Here is an 18434-nt window from a genome sequence, read left to right as displayed (position 1 = left end):
TCAGTACATCATCACTGAGCTGTGATTGCAGGGATGGAAGGGACCCTACAATCCCATGTTAACACCTCCTGGGAATCTTTGCTGTTGTTTAATTTACTCCCATTGCTTAATTCTCACCTCTATGGCTTTTAAACCTCATTATCTGTAATTTCCTCACCATTACCCCTTATTTCCTAACATCCACTCACATACACGTGGCCCCTGATGTAGCTCCGACTCCATCCTCCTTGGCTTTTCCCTTTGCAGGTACTTATAGCCATTTATCCAATTTCTTTTGCTTGCATTTAGCTTGGAACATTAAGTTCCCTTAATCCCTCAATAGGTCGTTCTCTGTAATCCCTTTATCACTGGCCTGTGGACCAATGGATCAATGTCCATTGCTGAGTGCAAGGAGGAGCCCATAAAGCCCTGAGTCACCCAGCTCTTGGCTTCTGCAAGTCACTGAGCACTTTCCCCCCCTAAAGTCTTTCAGTCACTCATAGCATCATAGAAGCATAGGATCCCAGCCTGGTTTGGGTTGGAAGGGACCATAAAGCTCATCCAGCTCCAACCCCTGCCATGGATAGGGACACTTTCCATTAGAGCAGCTTGCTCCAAGCCACCTTCCCCTCCTGTAGGTCTTGCACTGAGATTTGCAGCTCGGTTCCTACAAGACCATAACATTATTTCCTACCACAATTGGCGGTTACATGTGCAAAGGGCAAGGGGGAGAGCATGCAATGACAACATATGATGGGATGTCAGTTGGTGGGCTGAGAAAACAAGTTGATCCCTCTTGTTGTCCAAGACCCAGGAGAGAAAGCCATAAATCTGGGCAAGCTCTGACTGTGGCAGCATCAGTTCTCATTGTCAAGCTGGTGAGTGTGCTCTTCATGGTGTCATGAGATGCAGGATACACCATTAAACGTGTCTCAGGATGGTCTCCAGCAGCTTAAGCTTGACTGCAAAGCATCCTGGCTTCATCTAAGGATGCCAGAAGATTCACCAAGATCCTTATTGCTCAGCTCCTGAAACATCCTGACTGTCATTGCATGAGGGATGCTTGGAGCTGTTCCATATCCCAGCACTGATGCGGCATGGAATCACTGCCTGGGGGTCACCCCAAAATCAGTGTTGATTTGGGGGGCTGTGAAATATGGGGCTGGCTCTGGCTTGCACCCAATCATGATGCCCTTGGCATCATGAACCTTTTAGGCAGGGCTGTACTTCAGGATGCTGCAGTTTGATTGAGTGACACCCATGTCCTTGGGCATCCCCAAGACCAATGTCCCACCACAGAATAATGGAATCAACCAGGTTGGAAAAGCCCTATTCCAATGGCTGAGCACCCTGTGGGGCAGGAATTGTTCCTCAGCTCCATCTAAACCTGCCCTGGTGCAGCTTGAGGCTGGTTCCTCTTGTCCCATCCCTTGTTCCTTGGGAGCAGAGCCCAGCCCCTCCTGGCTCCATCCTCCTGCAGGCACTTGGAGGGAGCCATCAGGTCCCCCCTGAGCCTTCTCTTCTCCATCTGAACCCCCCAGCTCCCTCAGTCATTTCCAGACTCCAGACCCTTCACCATGCAGCATCGTGCTCAGCTATGGCCTTTTCCCAGAAGCTGGAGAAGGAGGAATCTATTCCTGCTTCCCACCATGGTGGTTATTTAAACACTTGTGTCCATTCCCCTCCCATCCTCTCTCTGAGGTTTGCAGCCAGCGAATCCATTTCGCTGATGGGAACTGATGGGTTTCGCTTGTCTTGCCTATCCCATAGCCAATTCCTGATGCGTTAGGATTCATATATCACCCGGTATCAACACTCAGCAATTGATCCCTATTCCGCAGCTCCTAACTCCATCCAGGTCTGCAGTGAGGAGGCTCCTGACGCTGCAAAGCTTCCCAGAGCAGCTTCATCCATGGCCTTTCTGATCAAAAAGGGAGATAAAAATAGCTGTTAAAATGTGAAAAAAGGGGAAAACAGAGAAAATAGAGTAATAAACTATTAATAATGGCACATGTGTGTTTTTATCCCTAATAACCCAATAGGGAGAGGAAATGAGTTCAGCACAGTGATGCTGCAACTGCTCACTAAAGGTGTCCATGTGTGTTTGTGCATACATGTGTGGTTTGGGGTGTCTGGGTCTGTGTGTGTGTGTGTTGGCATAGATGGACATACTTGTGTGTGTATGTGCGTCTGTGCGCATGTATGTTGATGTATGTGTGTGCATGTGTGTATGTGTAGGCATCAAAGTGCATGTGCACATGTGTGTACCCATGTGTGTGTATCTGTGGATGGCGGATGAGCTTCCAACTCAAACACACCTCTGTTTCTATGATTCTGTATGTGTCCATCTACATGTGTGTTCATGTGCATGTATGTGCAGCTAAGGGCCCTCAGCTGAACCCACGACAACGTGTGTTCTTGCATGTGGGTATGCATGTACATGTGTGCGTATGGGTGAGTTCCTATGGTTGCCATGTGCATGCATTAGTGCATGTGTGTACAGGTGTGAGTGTGCATGCGTGTGTTTGCATGTGCATGGATGTGTGTGCATGTATGTATGTGTGCAGGTGTGTGTGTGAACATATGTGTGTGAACATGAGTTTGTGTGTGTGTATGTGCATGTGTCTATGTGCACGTGCATGTGCATGCATGTGCGGTGTGTGTCCTGTGTGAGTACACGTGTGTTCATGTGCACATATATGCGTGCAGGTGTTTGCACACAAATGTCATGCATATGTGTCTGCATTCATGTGTATTCACATGTATGTGCAGATATCAGTGTGCATGCATGTGTGTGTGCTGTGCCACATATGTCACATATGTCTGCATGCATACTGTGCATATATGTACAGGTATGTGAGTGACCACATACATGTGTATTTGTGCAGCTATGTATGCATGCATGTGTATGCATTTAAATATGTGTACATGTGTATGTGTTGCCCACATGTGTCCATGTCCGCTGCATGCATTTGTATGCATGTGTGCAGGTCTGTATGTGTGCATCCATGGATGTGTGTGTAAGTGTGCACATAGGTACATGTATGCATTGTACATGTGTGTGCACATTGCATGTGGGTGGATGTGTGTGACTGTGCTTGCATGTATGGGCATGTCTTGCACATGCATGTGTGTGTCAGCATTCATTCATGGGCTTCTTGCACGTGTTTGTGCCTTAGTGTGTTACCATGCACACGTGCATGGGTGTGTTTTCACATGTATGTGTACACGTACATGTGTGCATACGTGTGCGTGTTTCACATGTGTGTGATTGTGCATGTGCTCATGCATGCATGGGTGCATCTTGTGTGTGCAGGGGTGTAACTGTGCATGTATATGTGTGTCTTGAACATGTGTATGCAGGTGTGTGACACTGCACATATGTGCATGGACAGGTTTCGCCTGTGTGTGTGCAGGTGTGTGATTGTGCATGTGTGTGTACATATACATGCGTGTGTGTGCGTGTGTGCACACGTGTGCATGAACGTCCTTGGACATATGCATGCAGCTGTGTGTGCATGCATATATAGGTATACATGCATGGGCGTGTCTTATATGTATGTGTGACTGCATGTGCTTGTACATGCATGTGTATGTGCAGGTGTGTGCTTGTGCATGCGTGTGCATGCAAGGACGCATCTTACATGTATGTGTGACTGCATGTGTTCATGCATGCAGGTGTGTGCTCGTGCATGTGTGTGTGCATGCATGGGCATGTGTTGAACTGTGACTGAGCACACATATGCATCCTCATGTCTCACAGGCATGCGTGCCTGCTACATGTGCATGCACACACATGCGAGTCACCGTGCACACGCGTGCATAAACACACCTTGCATGTACACACATACATACACGCCTTGCACATATATGCACATACATGTTCCTATGTTCATGCCCCCCACCCCAACCTAGCCCCGCCCACTCCGCTTAAGCCCCTCCCCTCTCCCGTTACGTCGGGGCGTGCCTTGTGCGTGCCGTGCCCGGTCCCCTCCCTCCCCATCCCCATCCCACATCCCGCATCCCTCGTCCCTTATCCCTCATCCCTTATCCCACATCCCCCCCGTCGGTCCCGGTTCTCGCTGCCGTGCGGGGCCGCCATGGCGTGGCCCTGCATCAGCCGCGCCTGCTGCATCGCCCGCTTCTGGAGCCAGCTGGACAAGGCGGACATCGCCGTCCCTCTCGTCTTCACCAAGTACTCCGAGGCCACCGAGCACCCTGCGGCTCGCCCGGTCCCCGTTGCCCCCATCGACACCCAGCCCGGTGCTGAGGCTGCGGCTGTAGGTACCGGTACCGGTACCGGTGGTGGTGGTGGTGGTGAAGCGGCCCCCGGTGCGGCTCGGCCCGGCCCGGCCCCTCACGGGTCCCCCCCGGCTGACTCGGTGATGCGGCACGACTACAAGCCGTGGAAGGTGCAGCGGCCGGAGCCGAGCTGCAAGCCCAAGAGCGAGTACCAGCCCTCGGATACGCCCTTCGAGAAGGAGACGCAGTACCAGAAGGATTTCCGCGCTTGGCCCATTCCCAAGCGGGGGGATCATCCCTGGATCCCTAAACCGGGACCTTCCCCCGTGCTCGCCCTGGACCGTGGGTCGCCAGAGAAACCGGCTCAAGAGAAGCGGAGGAAGGTGCTGCCCGGAGCCGAGAGGAAGGAGGAGGATGGCGAAGCGGAGGATGAGCATCCCAAAGCGGTGCGGGCCGGGGATGGCAGGGACAAGGCTCGGAAGAAGGTGGAGGAGACGGAGGTGGGCAGGGGCAGGGCGGCTGCTGATGCCCTTAACAGGCAGATCAAGGAGGAGGTGGCGGCGGGGGTCAGCTCGTCATACAGGTGAGGACCCCCCGTCCCCATCCTTATCCCTGTATCCATCCTTATCCCTGTCTCCATCCTTATCCCTGTCTCCATCCTTATCCCCATCCCTTCTTCACTCCCCCTTGCCCATCTCCAGCAGGGACATCCCACCTTGGGAGCTGGGTGAATGCAGCTTACAAACACTGTTTTGGGGGATTTGCTCATCTCCCACCCAGGGGACGTCCTTAACATTCCCCACCTCTCCGGGTGTTGGTGCTGTGTGCTGTGCTCTTTGCTATTCACGTACTGAATACACGGGTTCTTTATGTCGGGTGGGATTGCAGCAGGTTCCCAGCATCCATCCCTCTCATATCCCAACATTCAGATGCACCCCCCAGCTTGGCTTTCAGCAGGAGAGGTTTGGGTCACCTCTCTGGGATGTACAGGTCCTTTCCAAGTGTATTCCTGGCTGTTGTGGGGAGGCTTATCTGAAGGACCAGCATCCCAAGGGCCAGCATCCCTGCATCCCAAGGGTCCTGAGGACCAGCATCCCTGCAGCCTGAGGGTCCCAGGGGTCAGCACCCCTGCATCCCAAGGGTCCTGAGGACCAGCACCCCTGCATCCCAAAGGTCCCAAGAGCCATAATCCCTGCATCCCGAGGGTCCCAAGGGCCAGCATTCCTGCATCCCAAGGGTCCTGAGGACCAGCATCCCTGCATCCTGAGGGTCCTTGGCATCTCGAGGGTCCCAAGGACTCGTATACCTGCATCCAGGGGGTCCCAAGGACCAGCATCTCTGCATCCTGAGGGTCGTTGGGATCAGCATCCCAGGGGTCCCACAGACAGATGGGGGTCCCATACACGGGAGGGTCCCACACATCCCCCCAGGCTGGTGTTATTCCCGAGACAAAGCATCCCAGGGATGCAGCAGGATGCGGGATGCGAGTCCTAGGCCACTTGGGTGGGGCAGCCTTCGGATGCTGCCATGTTTAACGCAGCACAACGGGGGGTGGCACATCCCTCTGCCCCCCCCCCCATCATTCCCATCCGGGGCTAGAATGGGGGTGTCCTTATTTCACCCCATGATGAGACCCCATTTGGGATCCGGAGTGGGAAGCTCCTATCTGGATGATGCTGTTGTTCCTGAAGGGGTTGGATGTGTCGGGAATGCAAAACAAAAGTGATGGGAGCTGGAGGAAGGGGGGGCTACTCTGCATGTACGTGTGTGAGGAGGGTTTGCAGTGATTGTGTTTTCCAGAGCTTTCCTTGGCTGATCCCACTGCTGCCATAGAGGTGGCAGAGAGCAGAGATGGGGTTTGTGGTGATATAAGTGGAATCACAGCCTTTATACCCTGTTTCTATGTGAATGCCAATGGGGGGGTTATGCCTTGGAATGGTTTATTTTGTTCCCTATGGAGATGTAGAGGGACACCCTGCCCTCAAACAGGTATCCATTTAAATCCATTCATATGGATATAAAATGAAGCTGGGATTTGACTCCTCTGTCCTGCTGGACGTGGTTCCTGCTGGGTGGGAAATGGTTTAAACTGGGGGATTTTGCCCTTTTCTTGCTGCATTTTGGCATCAGTTCCGGCTCTCACTGGGGATGTGAGTGGTGCTGCAGGCTCAGCTCCATCCAGGTGTGATGGTGGTGATTGGGATGTGAGAAAGCAGCCAGGGATCGGTGTTTTTCAGGGATAGAAGGTGTAAGGAAAGGCTTTTCCAGCGGTGACACAGTCCTTTCATTGGGATCTCAGCTTCCTGTCACCTTGCAAGGTGTGTGCTCAGGGCTGGTGATGGGAGGACTGAAGCAGAAAGCTGGCCTAGAGCTGCAGAGCTGTTGTTTTGCTCTCTTATACTGGTGCAAGGGATAATTACTTGTTTCCTTGTGGATTTAAGCATGGATTTCTCACCTTCCCATCCCTCCAACCTGCTCCAGCCTATTCATATGGCTGCTGTTCCCAAGCAAAGGGGTTAGGTCAGCTCAGATCTTAAACCTAAGAAGGATTCATCCCTCCTTGTGTTGCCCCTTGGCTGTCAGGACACCCTTGAGGCTTCCCTTTCCCCTTTGGTGCCCATCTGCTCTCCCACTTGCTCTTCCTTGCGGCAGATTGGAGGACAAGTGTTTGCTGTGATGCTCAGCCCTAGAGCATAAGCGCCTCTTCATTAACGTAGAAGTGATGTTGTGCTTAATTGTTCTCATTCTCTGTTCAAATGAGGCATCTTTTAAGTGCTGTTTGTTGTTTGGGTTCTTCTTAAAAGCCACGTTCTCCAAATCCTTATTACTATCAAGAGCCTCGCTGCTCACAGGAGTCCCTCCTAGGTGGGTTTCCAACATCTCCAAGGATGGGAGACTCCATGTGGGCAACCTTTGAGGCCAAACAGCAGCCAAAATCATGTCCTACTGATGTAGGATGGCTCCAGTGCCTAAAGGGGCTGCAGGAAAGCTGGAGAGGGGCTTGGGACAAGGGCCTGGAGGGTCAGGGCAGCTGTGGCTGCCCCATCCCTGGCAGTGCTCAAGGCCAGGTTGGACACAGGGGCTTGGAGCAGCTGCTCAAGTGGAAGGGGTCCCTGTCCATAGCAGGGGTTGGAGCTGGATGAGCTTTAAGGTCCCTTCATCCCAAACCAATCTGGGATTCCATGGCTCACATGGGGCTTGTCCTCCATTGCCTTTGCTGAGTTTTGCATGGATGAGACAGGAGGGATTTCCTTACAGTCCTTGGTTACCACTGCACATCAGTGTAATGTGATGCTCCAAGGCTGGGAAGCAATCCCTTGGTGAAACCAAAGAGCACACCAGGAATGGGTTTTAAACTCTATCCCTATGAGTATTGTTTCGAGGTGAGGGAGCAGAGACTGGGATAGAGCAAGCCCCTAGCCCAAGGTCATCAGGGAAATCCATGTGGAAAAGAGGGATCCCCTTTTCCAGCCTCTTTATATCATAGAATGGCTCTGTCACCCAAGGCTCTGTTCAACCTGGCCTTGAACACTGCCAAGGATGGGGCAACCACAGCTTCCTGAGCCCACACAATGCATCAGGATTGGGGTCAGGGTGAAGCTTTGGGGCATCATCCTCCAGTTTATTGGGGTCTAGGTTCTGGATGCCACCATTGTGACTGGGGGTGCTTTGGTTTGGTTCAGGTCCCAGCATTGAGGTGCTTCTTGGCTCAGTTTCCCTTCCTAAAGTATGTGCTACTCAAGCAGTGCTATGGGGCAGGTTGCATCTCCTCTTCACCCTTATCTCCTCTGCGGTCCTGCTTCTCATGGTGGCCTGTGGACCAAGGAATGACAAAGCTGAGTGGGAACACTAGGTCCATGGCTCTACATAAGGCTCAGGACCCAACCTAAGGGGTTTTCAGCTCCTTGGAAAGCTGTTGCTGCCGGATGAAGCCTTCTCTTGTTCAGTTCTTTGATATCCCATAGGAGGTGTCCTTGAGGGTTTTATCTGGGCACAGAGGTGGCCCTGGTGACCCCAGGTCCCAAGTGACTGGGATTGAACTCCTGGAAGGGATGGGCAAAGCTCTTCTCCCTGTTGCACCCAAGGATGGAGGGGGATGAAGCCATTCTGAGGGTGTGGGACCAGAGAGAATCCATGCTAAAATGGACAGACAGTGGCATTTGCTGCTGGAAGTGGCAAAGAATGCAACAAAGAATGATTATTTCCCATTTTTCCTTGAAAATGATGGAAAAACTGGTAGAATTTGGTGGTTTTTGGGTGTTTTTTCCCCTCCTCCTTCTTTGTCTTGTGCTCTTCTCCTTTTATTATTCCCTGAAGAAAAAAGATATACAAGGGAAAGGGGGAACTTCACCCCCTTTGCAGCATCAAAGTCAATAGTGATGAATTTCCCCCCAAGAAGCAATATTGCAAAGCCAAGGTTTCATATTCTTCACCCCAAAAAAGGTCTTTTATGGGCTTTCTTTTAACCAAAGCAATTATTTTTCCCCACCAATCTCCTTTCCTACCAGAGGAAACAAACCAAGAAAGGCTTTGATGGAAAACTTGGGCCTGCCTCTAGCATTAGTTGCCTGTTGTTAATGTTCTTGTCATTCATCTCAAGCCCTGGAGGTACGAGAGACGTGGAGCAAATGAGAACTTGTAGTAGCTATAGAGATGAATGAGTCAGTGCTGGGGACTTGCTCTGTGGTTTCCTGAGATACAGAGGAGGGAATTTAGGGAGGGATGTCTATAAAGAAAGGCTGGAGTAAGCTACATGAAGGCAAGGAATTCATTCTCCATCATTATAACTATGAAAATATAGGGATGGAAGGAATTCCTGTGATCCACATCCCATTTATGGCAGAGGGAATTGTATATCTACACCACACCAGGGTGATTTTATCTAACCTTTTCCTGCACATCTCCAATGGAGAATGTGTCCCATCTGGGTGAGATACTTGGAACATTGCTTATGCTGTCAGTTGTGTCAGATTTGGTGGGATTTTTCCAATGCTTCCTGAAATTCCCAGTCAGATCCATAGGCTGGGTCTGTATTAGTGGATTAAATGGGTTAGGATGTGTTTCTGGGCATGGGAACATGATCATCGGCATTCTTCAGTTGTTCAAATAGTCCTTAGGCCACTTCCCAAGTTGAGTTTGGGAATGGGTATGAGCCAAGCACTTATCCCAGCAAGCAGTTTGAGTGCAACCACCTTGATTTGGGAGCTAAAGGACTTTAACAGTGTGAGTGAATGGTATCCCGTACTTCAGTGCCTGAGAACATTCATGGGTAGACACCATTTCCCAGTGCTGCAGCTCCAAACAGTGTCATTGAAGCAGCCCATGTAAGTTAATGGATCTGGTTTTGCTCTCAGCTGGAAGGGAAGGGGCAGGATGATTCCTTCCATCCAGAAAGGGCTGTTTGAAGAGCTGTTTGGTGGCTTTAGCTGAGCTCTGGCTCAGCAGTTACTTGATACCTACCTTTAGCAGCAGGAGGAGACGTGGTGTCTGCTCATACCACAAGGCCCAGTTATATGAGTGTGTAACAACCATGTGTGGAGAAAAGCCTTGTATTTACTAAGACGTGAAGAGGATGAGGTGGGTTTTGGAGACAGGCACCTATCCTGCCTTCATCTGCATCTTGATCTCCTCTGGATATAGTCCACCAGGCTGAGAAAGGCTGGTAGTATCTCCAAGTTGGAGTAGTTGCACTCCAACTATTCAGTAGTATTTCCAAGCTGGAGTAGTTGTACTCCAACTACTCAGTAGTATCTCCAAGTTGGAGTAGTTGTACTCCAACTACTTGGTAGTATCTCCAAGCTGGAGTAGTTGTACTCCAACTACTCAGTAGTATCTCCAAGCTGGAGTAGTTCTACTCGAACTACTAGGTAGTATCTCCAAGTTGGAGTAGTTGTACTCCAAGTACTCGGTAGTATCTCCAAGCTGGAGTAGTTGCACTCCAATTACTCGGTACTGTCTCCAAGTTGGAGTAGTTGCACTCCAACTACTCAGTAGTATCTCCAAGTTGGGAGTAGTTGTACTCCAACTACTCGGTACTGTGTCCAAGCTGGAGTAGTTGTACTCCAACTGCTTGGTAGTATCTCCCAAGTTGCAGTATTTGCCTGCGTATTTGTTGCTGTCACATTAAGGTAGACAATATCCAGCCCCAGAAGTGAACTGGGGGTTGAGCTGACTGCTCAGCAGTGCAAGCAACACTGAGTTTGCTGCATCAACCATGTGCAAGCTGGAGCTGGGCTGTGTATGTGCTGGAGACCTCGTAGCAGCTTCCAGTGTCTGAAGGGGGCTCCAAGGATGCTGGAGAGGGGCTCTTCATCAGGGACTGCAGTGATAGGACAAGGGGTGATGGGTTCAGACTGAAACAGGGGAAGTTCAGGTTGGAGATAAGGCAGAAGTTCTTTACTGTGAGGGTGCTGAGGCACTGGAATGGGTTGCCCAGGGAAGCTGTGAATGCTCCATCCCTGGCAGTGTTCAAGGCCAGGTTGGACAGAGCCTTGGGTGCCATGGTTTAGTGTGAGGTGTCCCTGCCCATGGCAGGGGTTGGAACTGGATGAGCTTAAGGTCCTTTCCAACCCAAACCATTCTATGATTCTATGTGCTCAGGATGGGGCTGAGCAGGAGGAAGAGATGGAGGTGGCATCAGGTGATGGAGTCAATGTACTTGAGCTGTTTTTCCTCTGCTCCTGCTCTGCTGTGTCACTTCAGCAGGGGCCTTTAGGCTCATGAGACTGGATGGGACCATCTGAACCAGTAAGTCCAGTTTGTTATTTAGTCTCTATGAGGAACACGTGAGTCTCTGTCTTGGAAATAGGGAAGTTTTAGTTCCATGATGCCTGTTGGAAGGATGTATAAAGTCCTTAACCTCTGATGGTTTGCAGCCATCATCCCATATCCAGTCTGAGTCAGTGGATGAGTTATGGTTTGGTCTTTTGTTGGCACTCAGTGCTCTTCTATCTGGAGATCACTACTCAGTGTCTCCATGTCCAACATCCAGCATCCACATCCTTTGGCTCTGTAGCTAGCAAGGCAAAGTGGTTTGGTCTCCTTTTTCACTCCCTGGATCAACCATTTCTCTCCAGCTCTTCCTAGATGAATTCCCTGTTTGTTATAGACAGATGCAGACTGTTGCCCTTTGGAGATGAGGTTCCTATTTCTGCCCAGACACTCATGTCATGTTTGGGCATCACAGATGCTTTCTGAATCCCTCACCCTTTGATAACCAGGACCTCCATGTCATTGTCCTCCTTAGGTTGTTACAGCCCTGGAGCTCCCATCCCATAGCAAAAAAATCCTAGTGATTAATACCAAGCCTAGAATTTAATACTAATAATTGTCATCCCATGGCATCAAGGTCAATCCCTTTCTTCCTCTGTGATATCCCTGCTCCTCCTCCTCATTGGTGCTGCAGACAACATGTCATTAGGACATTGCCCTACTTATTAGTGCCAAAGTCAACCTTAGAAATGGTAAGCACTGCTAACCTCCTTCCAGCCCTCATCCATGTCATCTCCCTGCCCTGTTTCCCATTTTGCTGATGTTCATGCTCACTGGTTTAATTAATAATGTCCCACGTGGCTCTGTATTAAATGCTGTACTGAAAGCAGATGGATTTGCACGTTTCTTTTGTCTGCTAAGTCTGTTATCGTACCAAAGGACATGTCAAACATCTCTTCTTCTCCCCTTCTGCATACTGCTGTGCCTGTTGGGACCACAGCTTCTGGATGATAGAGGAGATGCTGTAGCTCAGACTCCACTTTAACGTGGTGACTTCAAGCTCTTGCTGTACCAAACAATAAATAAAGAGGAGAGGGATCAGCTAATTTAGACAGCAGGACTTGCACTGTCCTTCCTTTGCCAAATAAATCACCCACAGCCATTGTAAATTTGCCTTCTCTCACATTTAGAGCATGACCTTTGCTTTTCCTGTCTCCCGCTGCCTGAACAAGCCTTCACTTTCTAAGTACTTCTGCATCTATCTTACATCAATCTTGCTTCTCTTTGCTCTTAGCTGAATGTATTCGCAGCACTAATGCTGGTATCTTCAGCTAAGTCACATCAGGGCAAGGGTATGGATGCTTTCCTGTTAGCAACCAGGAGGGGAAAGGGAGTCTTAGGGGAAGTTTTATAGGATGGAAGTTGTATTTCTCATTATTTATAGCTTGGCATGCTGGGTTTATTCCTGATGTCCTTTATAGATACATATAAAAGGACATATATATGATTCTATCATATATATGATAGAATCATGGAATCCCAGACTGGTTTGGGTTGGAAGGGACCTTAAATCCCATCCAGCTCCAACCCCTGCCACGGGCAGGGACCCCTTCCACTGGAGCAGCTGCTCCAAGCCCCTGTGTCCAACCTGGCCTTGAGCACTGCCAGGGATGGGGCAGCCACAGCTTCTCTGGGCACCCTGTGCCAGCGCCTCAGCACCCTCCCAGGGAACAGCTTCTGCCTCAGAGCTCAGCTCAGTCTCCCCTCTCTTGGGCAGGTTCAAGCCATTCCCCTTGGCCTGGCCCTCCAGGCCCTTGTCCCAAGCCCCTCTCCAGCTTTCTTGTTGGCTCCTTTAGGTATTGGAAGACTGATAAGGACTGCTATGAGACATATATATGCATATGTATATGCACACAAACTGCATTGTTCACCAAGTTACTGCTTTAACCTCCAACCATGTCTCCTCCCCAAGTCAAACATCACTGGTGTTATATAGCAAATGCATTTTGCCTTCTATTAATAAGCTTCTTTTGCTCCAGTGGTGCCTTCATCTGAAGGGACCCTGCAGCACTTTGCAAACACTGTGTGTGTATGGGGAGAGTCCTGCTGCTTTGGGGACCTGGCTGCAAGCTGGGCTGTTGAGTATGAAACAGGGGGGGTTGGTGCTGGGAAGGTGGGGAAGCTGTTTTAGTAGTAGTAATAGTGATTATAGTAATAATAACTAGTAATTCTAATGAAATAATGTGTAATAATAATATAATGAAATAGTAATAGTAATAATAATGCTGACATTAGTAGTGTAGGTGATGTGAAATAATGGACCTCATTGCAGAAAAGCAAGGGGCTGGCTTCAGTGCCACTGCAGCCCCTATGATGACACCAGTAGATCTACCTGTATAGGTGAGGACACAGCCCTTGGGCATCCCACTGCACAAACCTACCTTGAAATGAAGAATTCACCCGGTGGTCCTGGGGGAGCAGCTTGTTTCATGAAGCACTTTACACTGCTGTGCTGGAGAGCAGATATTCCTGCTTCACATCCTGGGATGCGTGGCTGGGGACAGTGCAAGTGATGATGCAGGGATGGGCTGGAATTGGGGTATGGCTCAAGGACTCAGTATCCCCGTCAACAGGGACTCACTAGGGTCTCTCTTTAAGGCTGCAGTTCAGGAGCCCAAAGTAACATCCCCAGTAGGGATCTTTATTGGTTTATGACCATGAAAGCATCTCCTTGCTGCCAGCAGATCTGGAAAACCCTGATGTTTGGCTGCTGCATGGCTGCTTAACGCCAAGCTTCACATTCAGTTGGTTTTAACTCCAAAAATACCACCACAGAGCCATAAATGAACCATTGCAGCATCACTTATTCCACCTCCACTGAACAGGCAAGGAAAGCCAGGCTGTTGGGAGCTGTAGGCTGGCTTGTGGTAGCTCAGCATCCATCCACAGGACTCCCACTGACTGCAGGCAGCTTCCTCCTGCATGGCAACATCCTTCCCATCTCAATTAGCTCTTGCATGGGGTTTATCTGCCCAGCCTTGCAGGTGCCTGCTTGGGAAGCAGCCAGATTCCTCATTGGAATACTTTGCAAGGTCACGGTGCTCTGTTAACATTGCTTATTCTTTAAAAGGAGTGGAGGTGTGTGGGGATGTACAAGTGTTTTGCTGCTTTATCTGGCTCAGAAAGGGGATAGAAAATGGTGTTTAAAGGGAACAGTGGAGCTATGTATTAGCTGCAAATGGTAAGGTTATCCAATAGGACTATTCCCTGGTTCAAGGCCAGGTTGGATGGGGTTGGAGCAAGCTGCCCTAGTGGAAGGTATCCCTGCCTGTGGCAGGGGGTTGGAATTGGGTGAGCTTTAAGGTCCCTTCCATTCTACACCAGTCTGGGATTCTATGATTCCCAGGAGTGACAGTGTTGGCACTAACCTAGCCCAAAGCCCAAATCCAATCTCCTTTCCCTCCCCAAAGCCCTTCAGGATCAGCACATCCTCTTCCAGGAATCCCTGCCTTCCCATAGGATTAAAAACTCATGGCCAGGTATAGATATCTCAGATCTCCTCCATGCTCATCCCAGTCTTTCTCCACTTGTGCAAGATATGGACAATGTGGGATTCCTGTATGTAAGGTCCAGTTGATCATTATTATGATCATGTGAAATGAGTTATTAGATGAGTTAGTTAACATCTTCCTTCACTCTGTCCTTTTCCTCCTGATTCCTTCCCATTAAACCATCTACAGAAGCTATCGTGGCCACATAGATGGAGGGGAAGATGGGCAGAGAACTCATCTCCCAAGGTAGGGAATCCAATCTATTTCTTCCAAAGCAAAGATGAGCAGGCACCTTTGAAAACACACATTTATGTGGATCTGGACAGTTTGGGTTCCCAGAAACCCAGTCAGACCAGCTAAAAACTTGGCTTTGTAAGGTTGGGGCTGGTTAGGCTGGAGGGTTGCAGTAAAGAAACCTCAGTGTTGTGTCTGGGTGCTGGGTGAATGGCAAGAGAAGGGGTTATCAGACACAGGAGAGGGATGTTCTTCAGGATCAGCCCTGATCCTGAGCTTCAGGCTTCCTCCTGCCCTTCACTTTGCCTTTCACCTTGAAGGAGGATGAGCATCAGCTCTTGGGCAGGCAACTTGGCCAGAAAGGAATCAGTGCATCATGCTCCAATGGACTGGAAAACCAGGCAGGGATGTGAGCCCTGACTGATGCCATTCCCAGGTTTGGGCAGCAATGGTTGGTTTATTGGCTGAGATGTTCAAGGAGAAGCTGCAGATGCCATTTCACTGCAAAGGAGGTTCCTTTCCCATCTCCTATGCGATTTGACTGTGCAGTTCCATCAACCTGAGACCCAATGGGAGGTTGAAATGATGCTTGATATCTTGCAAACTCTTTCAGCCCCAGGTCACACTTTACTATCAGTGCAACAGAACAAACTCTATTGGTGAAGTTCCTAAAACCAAGGGGGAAATTGGCTTCAAAGCTCTAATTTTTCCACTTTGCTGGAGTTTTGGAAGCCAGGATGTGGGGTTGTGGATCAGGGCTTTGACCATGCTTTGCACTCTCATTGTCTGCATATAAAATGGATGTGCAAAAAGGGTCTGAGATGGGGAATAAAGGGGGGATTGGAACTTGCCCATGCAGCACCCTATGAAGGTATGGAAATCCCTGGGTTGGGGGTGCATGGGGCTGATGTGCCATGGATGGTGACAGCCTCCCACCAGGTACCTGCGCATCCAGAGGATGGACACAGCAGTCTCAGCCAAGCAGCAGAGCTTAGAATCACAGAATCAGGTGGGTTGGAAAAGCCCTTTAAGTTCATCCAGTCCAACCCTTCCCCATCAGTGCCAAGGCCACCCCTGCCCCATGGCACTGAGGGCTGTGAACCCTTGCAGGGCCGGTGCCTGCAGCCCTGCCCTGGGCAGCCTGTTCCAATGCCTGAGCACCCTGTGGGGCAGGAATTGTTCCTCAGCTCCATCTAAACCTGCCCTGGTGCAGCTTGAGGCCAGTTCCTCTTGTCCCATCCCTTGTTCCTTGGGAGCAGAGCCCAGCCCCTCCTGGCTCCATCCTCCTGCAGGCACTTGGAGGGAGCCATCAGGTCCCCCCTGAGCCTTCTCTTCTCCAGACTAAACAACCCCATTTCCTTCAGCCACTCCTCATAAGGTTGTTGCAGTGCTGGTCAGTAGCTATGGCAACTTGCATGGAGGATGCTTGGAGAGGGATGTGTTGGCAAGCATCCCAGTGAGGGGAGGACATGAGGAAAACCATGTGTTCCCTCTGGGGAGCTGAGATTGGATTCAGCAGCATCACTGTGCAGAGAGCAGGGAGATGCTCTCATTGACAGTTGTGGTGCTTGGAGCAACCTGGTCCAACACTGAACAATGCCATGGTGCTGCCAGGGGCTTTTACCCATGGAGAAGGAATCATGGAATCATGGAATGGTTTGGGTTAAAGGGACCTTAAAGCTCATCCAGTTCCAAACCCTTCCATGGGCAGAGACACCTTCCACTAGAGCAGGTCTGCCCAAGCAACAGCACAGAGAAGAAGCTGTTTCATCCCTTCTGTACAGGCTGCAACCTGCCTTCAATACCCCATAGGCAATTTAAATGTACAGCTCTGTTTTATCCCATGGTTGTAACTGAACCATTATTGTGGGTAAGAGATTTGTAAGGGGCATTAGGACCACCCCATCTGAGTGCCTGTACGTATTTCATCCATGTACTCCTGTGCATGGTCCCCACTTATGTCTGGCTAAATCCTTCCAGATACTGGAACTGGAATCCAAAGAGAGCTTGATATATTGGAGAAACAGCCTGAAATAAGTGAGGATCAGTTCAGGAGAGGTGAGGACAGGGTATGACATAGAGATAGGAATCAGCAGCAGCACCGGTGCAGATGGGAGCAGCTGGTGCAGGAGCAATTCTGCAGTGAAGCATAAATCACATGTCAGCAATGTTAGTTCATTTAAAGTAGAAATTAACCAACAAACCCATTTAAAAAGTACTTTGGGGCAAGTGATATGCTGGGAGGAACTGGACATGTGAGATGTGACATCCCTCCATGTGAGATGTGACATCCCTCCATGTTAGTAAAGCCTTAGGTAGACTGTTATTAAGGTTTTGGCTTCGGTCTATGGAGCAGAGAAGGTCCTGAGGACACCCATTAGAGAGGTCAGGAGTGCAGGAGACATGGTCATTGCAGGAAGCTGGGAAGTATTGAATGGTTTTGGATAGAGAACAGAATGACACAGAGAAATGGATACTTGTCTTTGCATGTTTGAGATCTAATGGTCCATTGGGATGCTCGGGGCTGCTGTAGTCACAGTCAAGAGGAGCAAGCCTTGGATGGTGTAAGTTAAAATGGTACAAAGTGCTTTGCTGGAGCAGATCCGAGGGATATTGTGCATGTCTGGAGATGGCAGCAGGAGTTCTCCACAGCAGGGGGATAAAAAGAGTCATTACCATTCATTCCCTGCATTGATTTTCTGTCTGCAGTGACCTTGGTGCTGCTGCTTTGCTTTATGCTCCCCAGGGCACAGGTGGGATGGAGCAATTATAGTTTTAATGAAAGGTGCCTGGGTGTATCTGGGATGACATTTGGTTTATATCATCTTGATGGCCTCTGATCCTCAATCATTACCCTGCTGCCCCCTCTCCTCCCCACTGTGCTCCGGGTCCTTTATCCCCTGTTGGGGTCCAACTCGTGGAGACTTATTCCATGTTGGGCCTTATGTGGTGCTGTGACTGAGACCCAGTAACCTTTTAGTGGGCTCAGAGCCTCATAACATAGAATCACAGCATGGTTTGGGTTGAAGGGACCTTAAAGCCCATCCAGCTCCAACCCCTGCCATGGGCAGGGACCCCTTCCACTGGAGCAGCTGCTCCAAGCTCATTGTTATCCCTACCAGGCCCTTGTCCCAAGCCCCTCTCCAGCTTTCCTGCAGCCCCTTTAGGCACTGGAGCTGCTCTCAGGTCTCCCCTTCTCTTGTCCAGGCTGCCCCAGCCCAGCTCTCTCAGCCTGGCTCCAGAGCAGAGCTGCTCCAGCCCTCAGCATCTCCATTCCCTCCTGGACTCTCTCCAGCAGGTCCAACATAGCTGATGATTCGGAATCAAATCAGCATCACTGCTTCATGCCAGAGGTTCATATGGGACCTGAGAGCAGGTTCCATGTGGATATTGATGGGAAAAGCCCTGTCATAGGGGCAGGATCAGGATTTGATCCATCAGAGCATTGAGTGCAGCTCCTTTTCACTGCTTTAGCTTTGCTCTCAGCAGACAAACCCCAACGTGCCAGCTTCAAGGCAGTCATTTTCCCCACCCTCCTTTGGGATGATTTTCCTCTAGGCTGGAACGTGAGTTACTCCTTTTGTAATGCAATATTTAGTTATTACTTAATATAAACATTTTATGAACTGCTACAAGGGCTGAATTATTGATGGGGGGGAAGGAATGCTTTTCCTGAGCCTTTCTGCTCCATCAGCTGCAATAAATACCCATCTAGGA

The 18434-nt window shown here is 49.9% G+C and overlaps 1 protein-coding gene across 2 annotated transcripts in view; it reads left to right on the top strand.

Moving 5' to 3' along the window:
* Nucleotides 1-4015: 4015 nt before the first annotated feature.
* MAP6 (microtubule associated protein 6) overlaps nt 4016-18434 on the top strand; it is a 37419-nt gene continuing 23000 nt past the window's right edge. For both annotated transcript variants that reach the window (XM_034059995.1, XM_034059994.1), the window contains exon 1: nt 4016-4804. In XM_034059995.1, coding sequence (XP_033915886.1) covers nt 4080-4804 — 725 coding nt within the window. In that variant the 5' untranslated portion in view covers nt 4016-4079. The remainder of the gene's footprint in view (nt 4805-18434) is intronic.

This window comes from Melopsittacus undulatus, chromosome 2 (genome assembly GCF_012275295.1).
Source record: "Melopsittacus undulatus isolate bMelUnd1 chromosome 2, bMelUnd1.mat.Z, whole genome shotgun sequence".
NCBI lineage: Eukaryota > Metazoa > Chordata > Aves > Psittaciformes > Psittaculidae > Melopsittacus > Melopsittacus undulatus.
The sequence above is the reverse complement of the archived record's forward strand: the minus strand, read 5'-3'. Positions and strand labels throughout refer to the sequence as shown.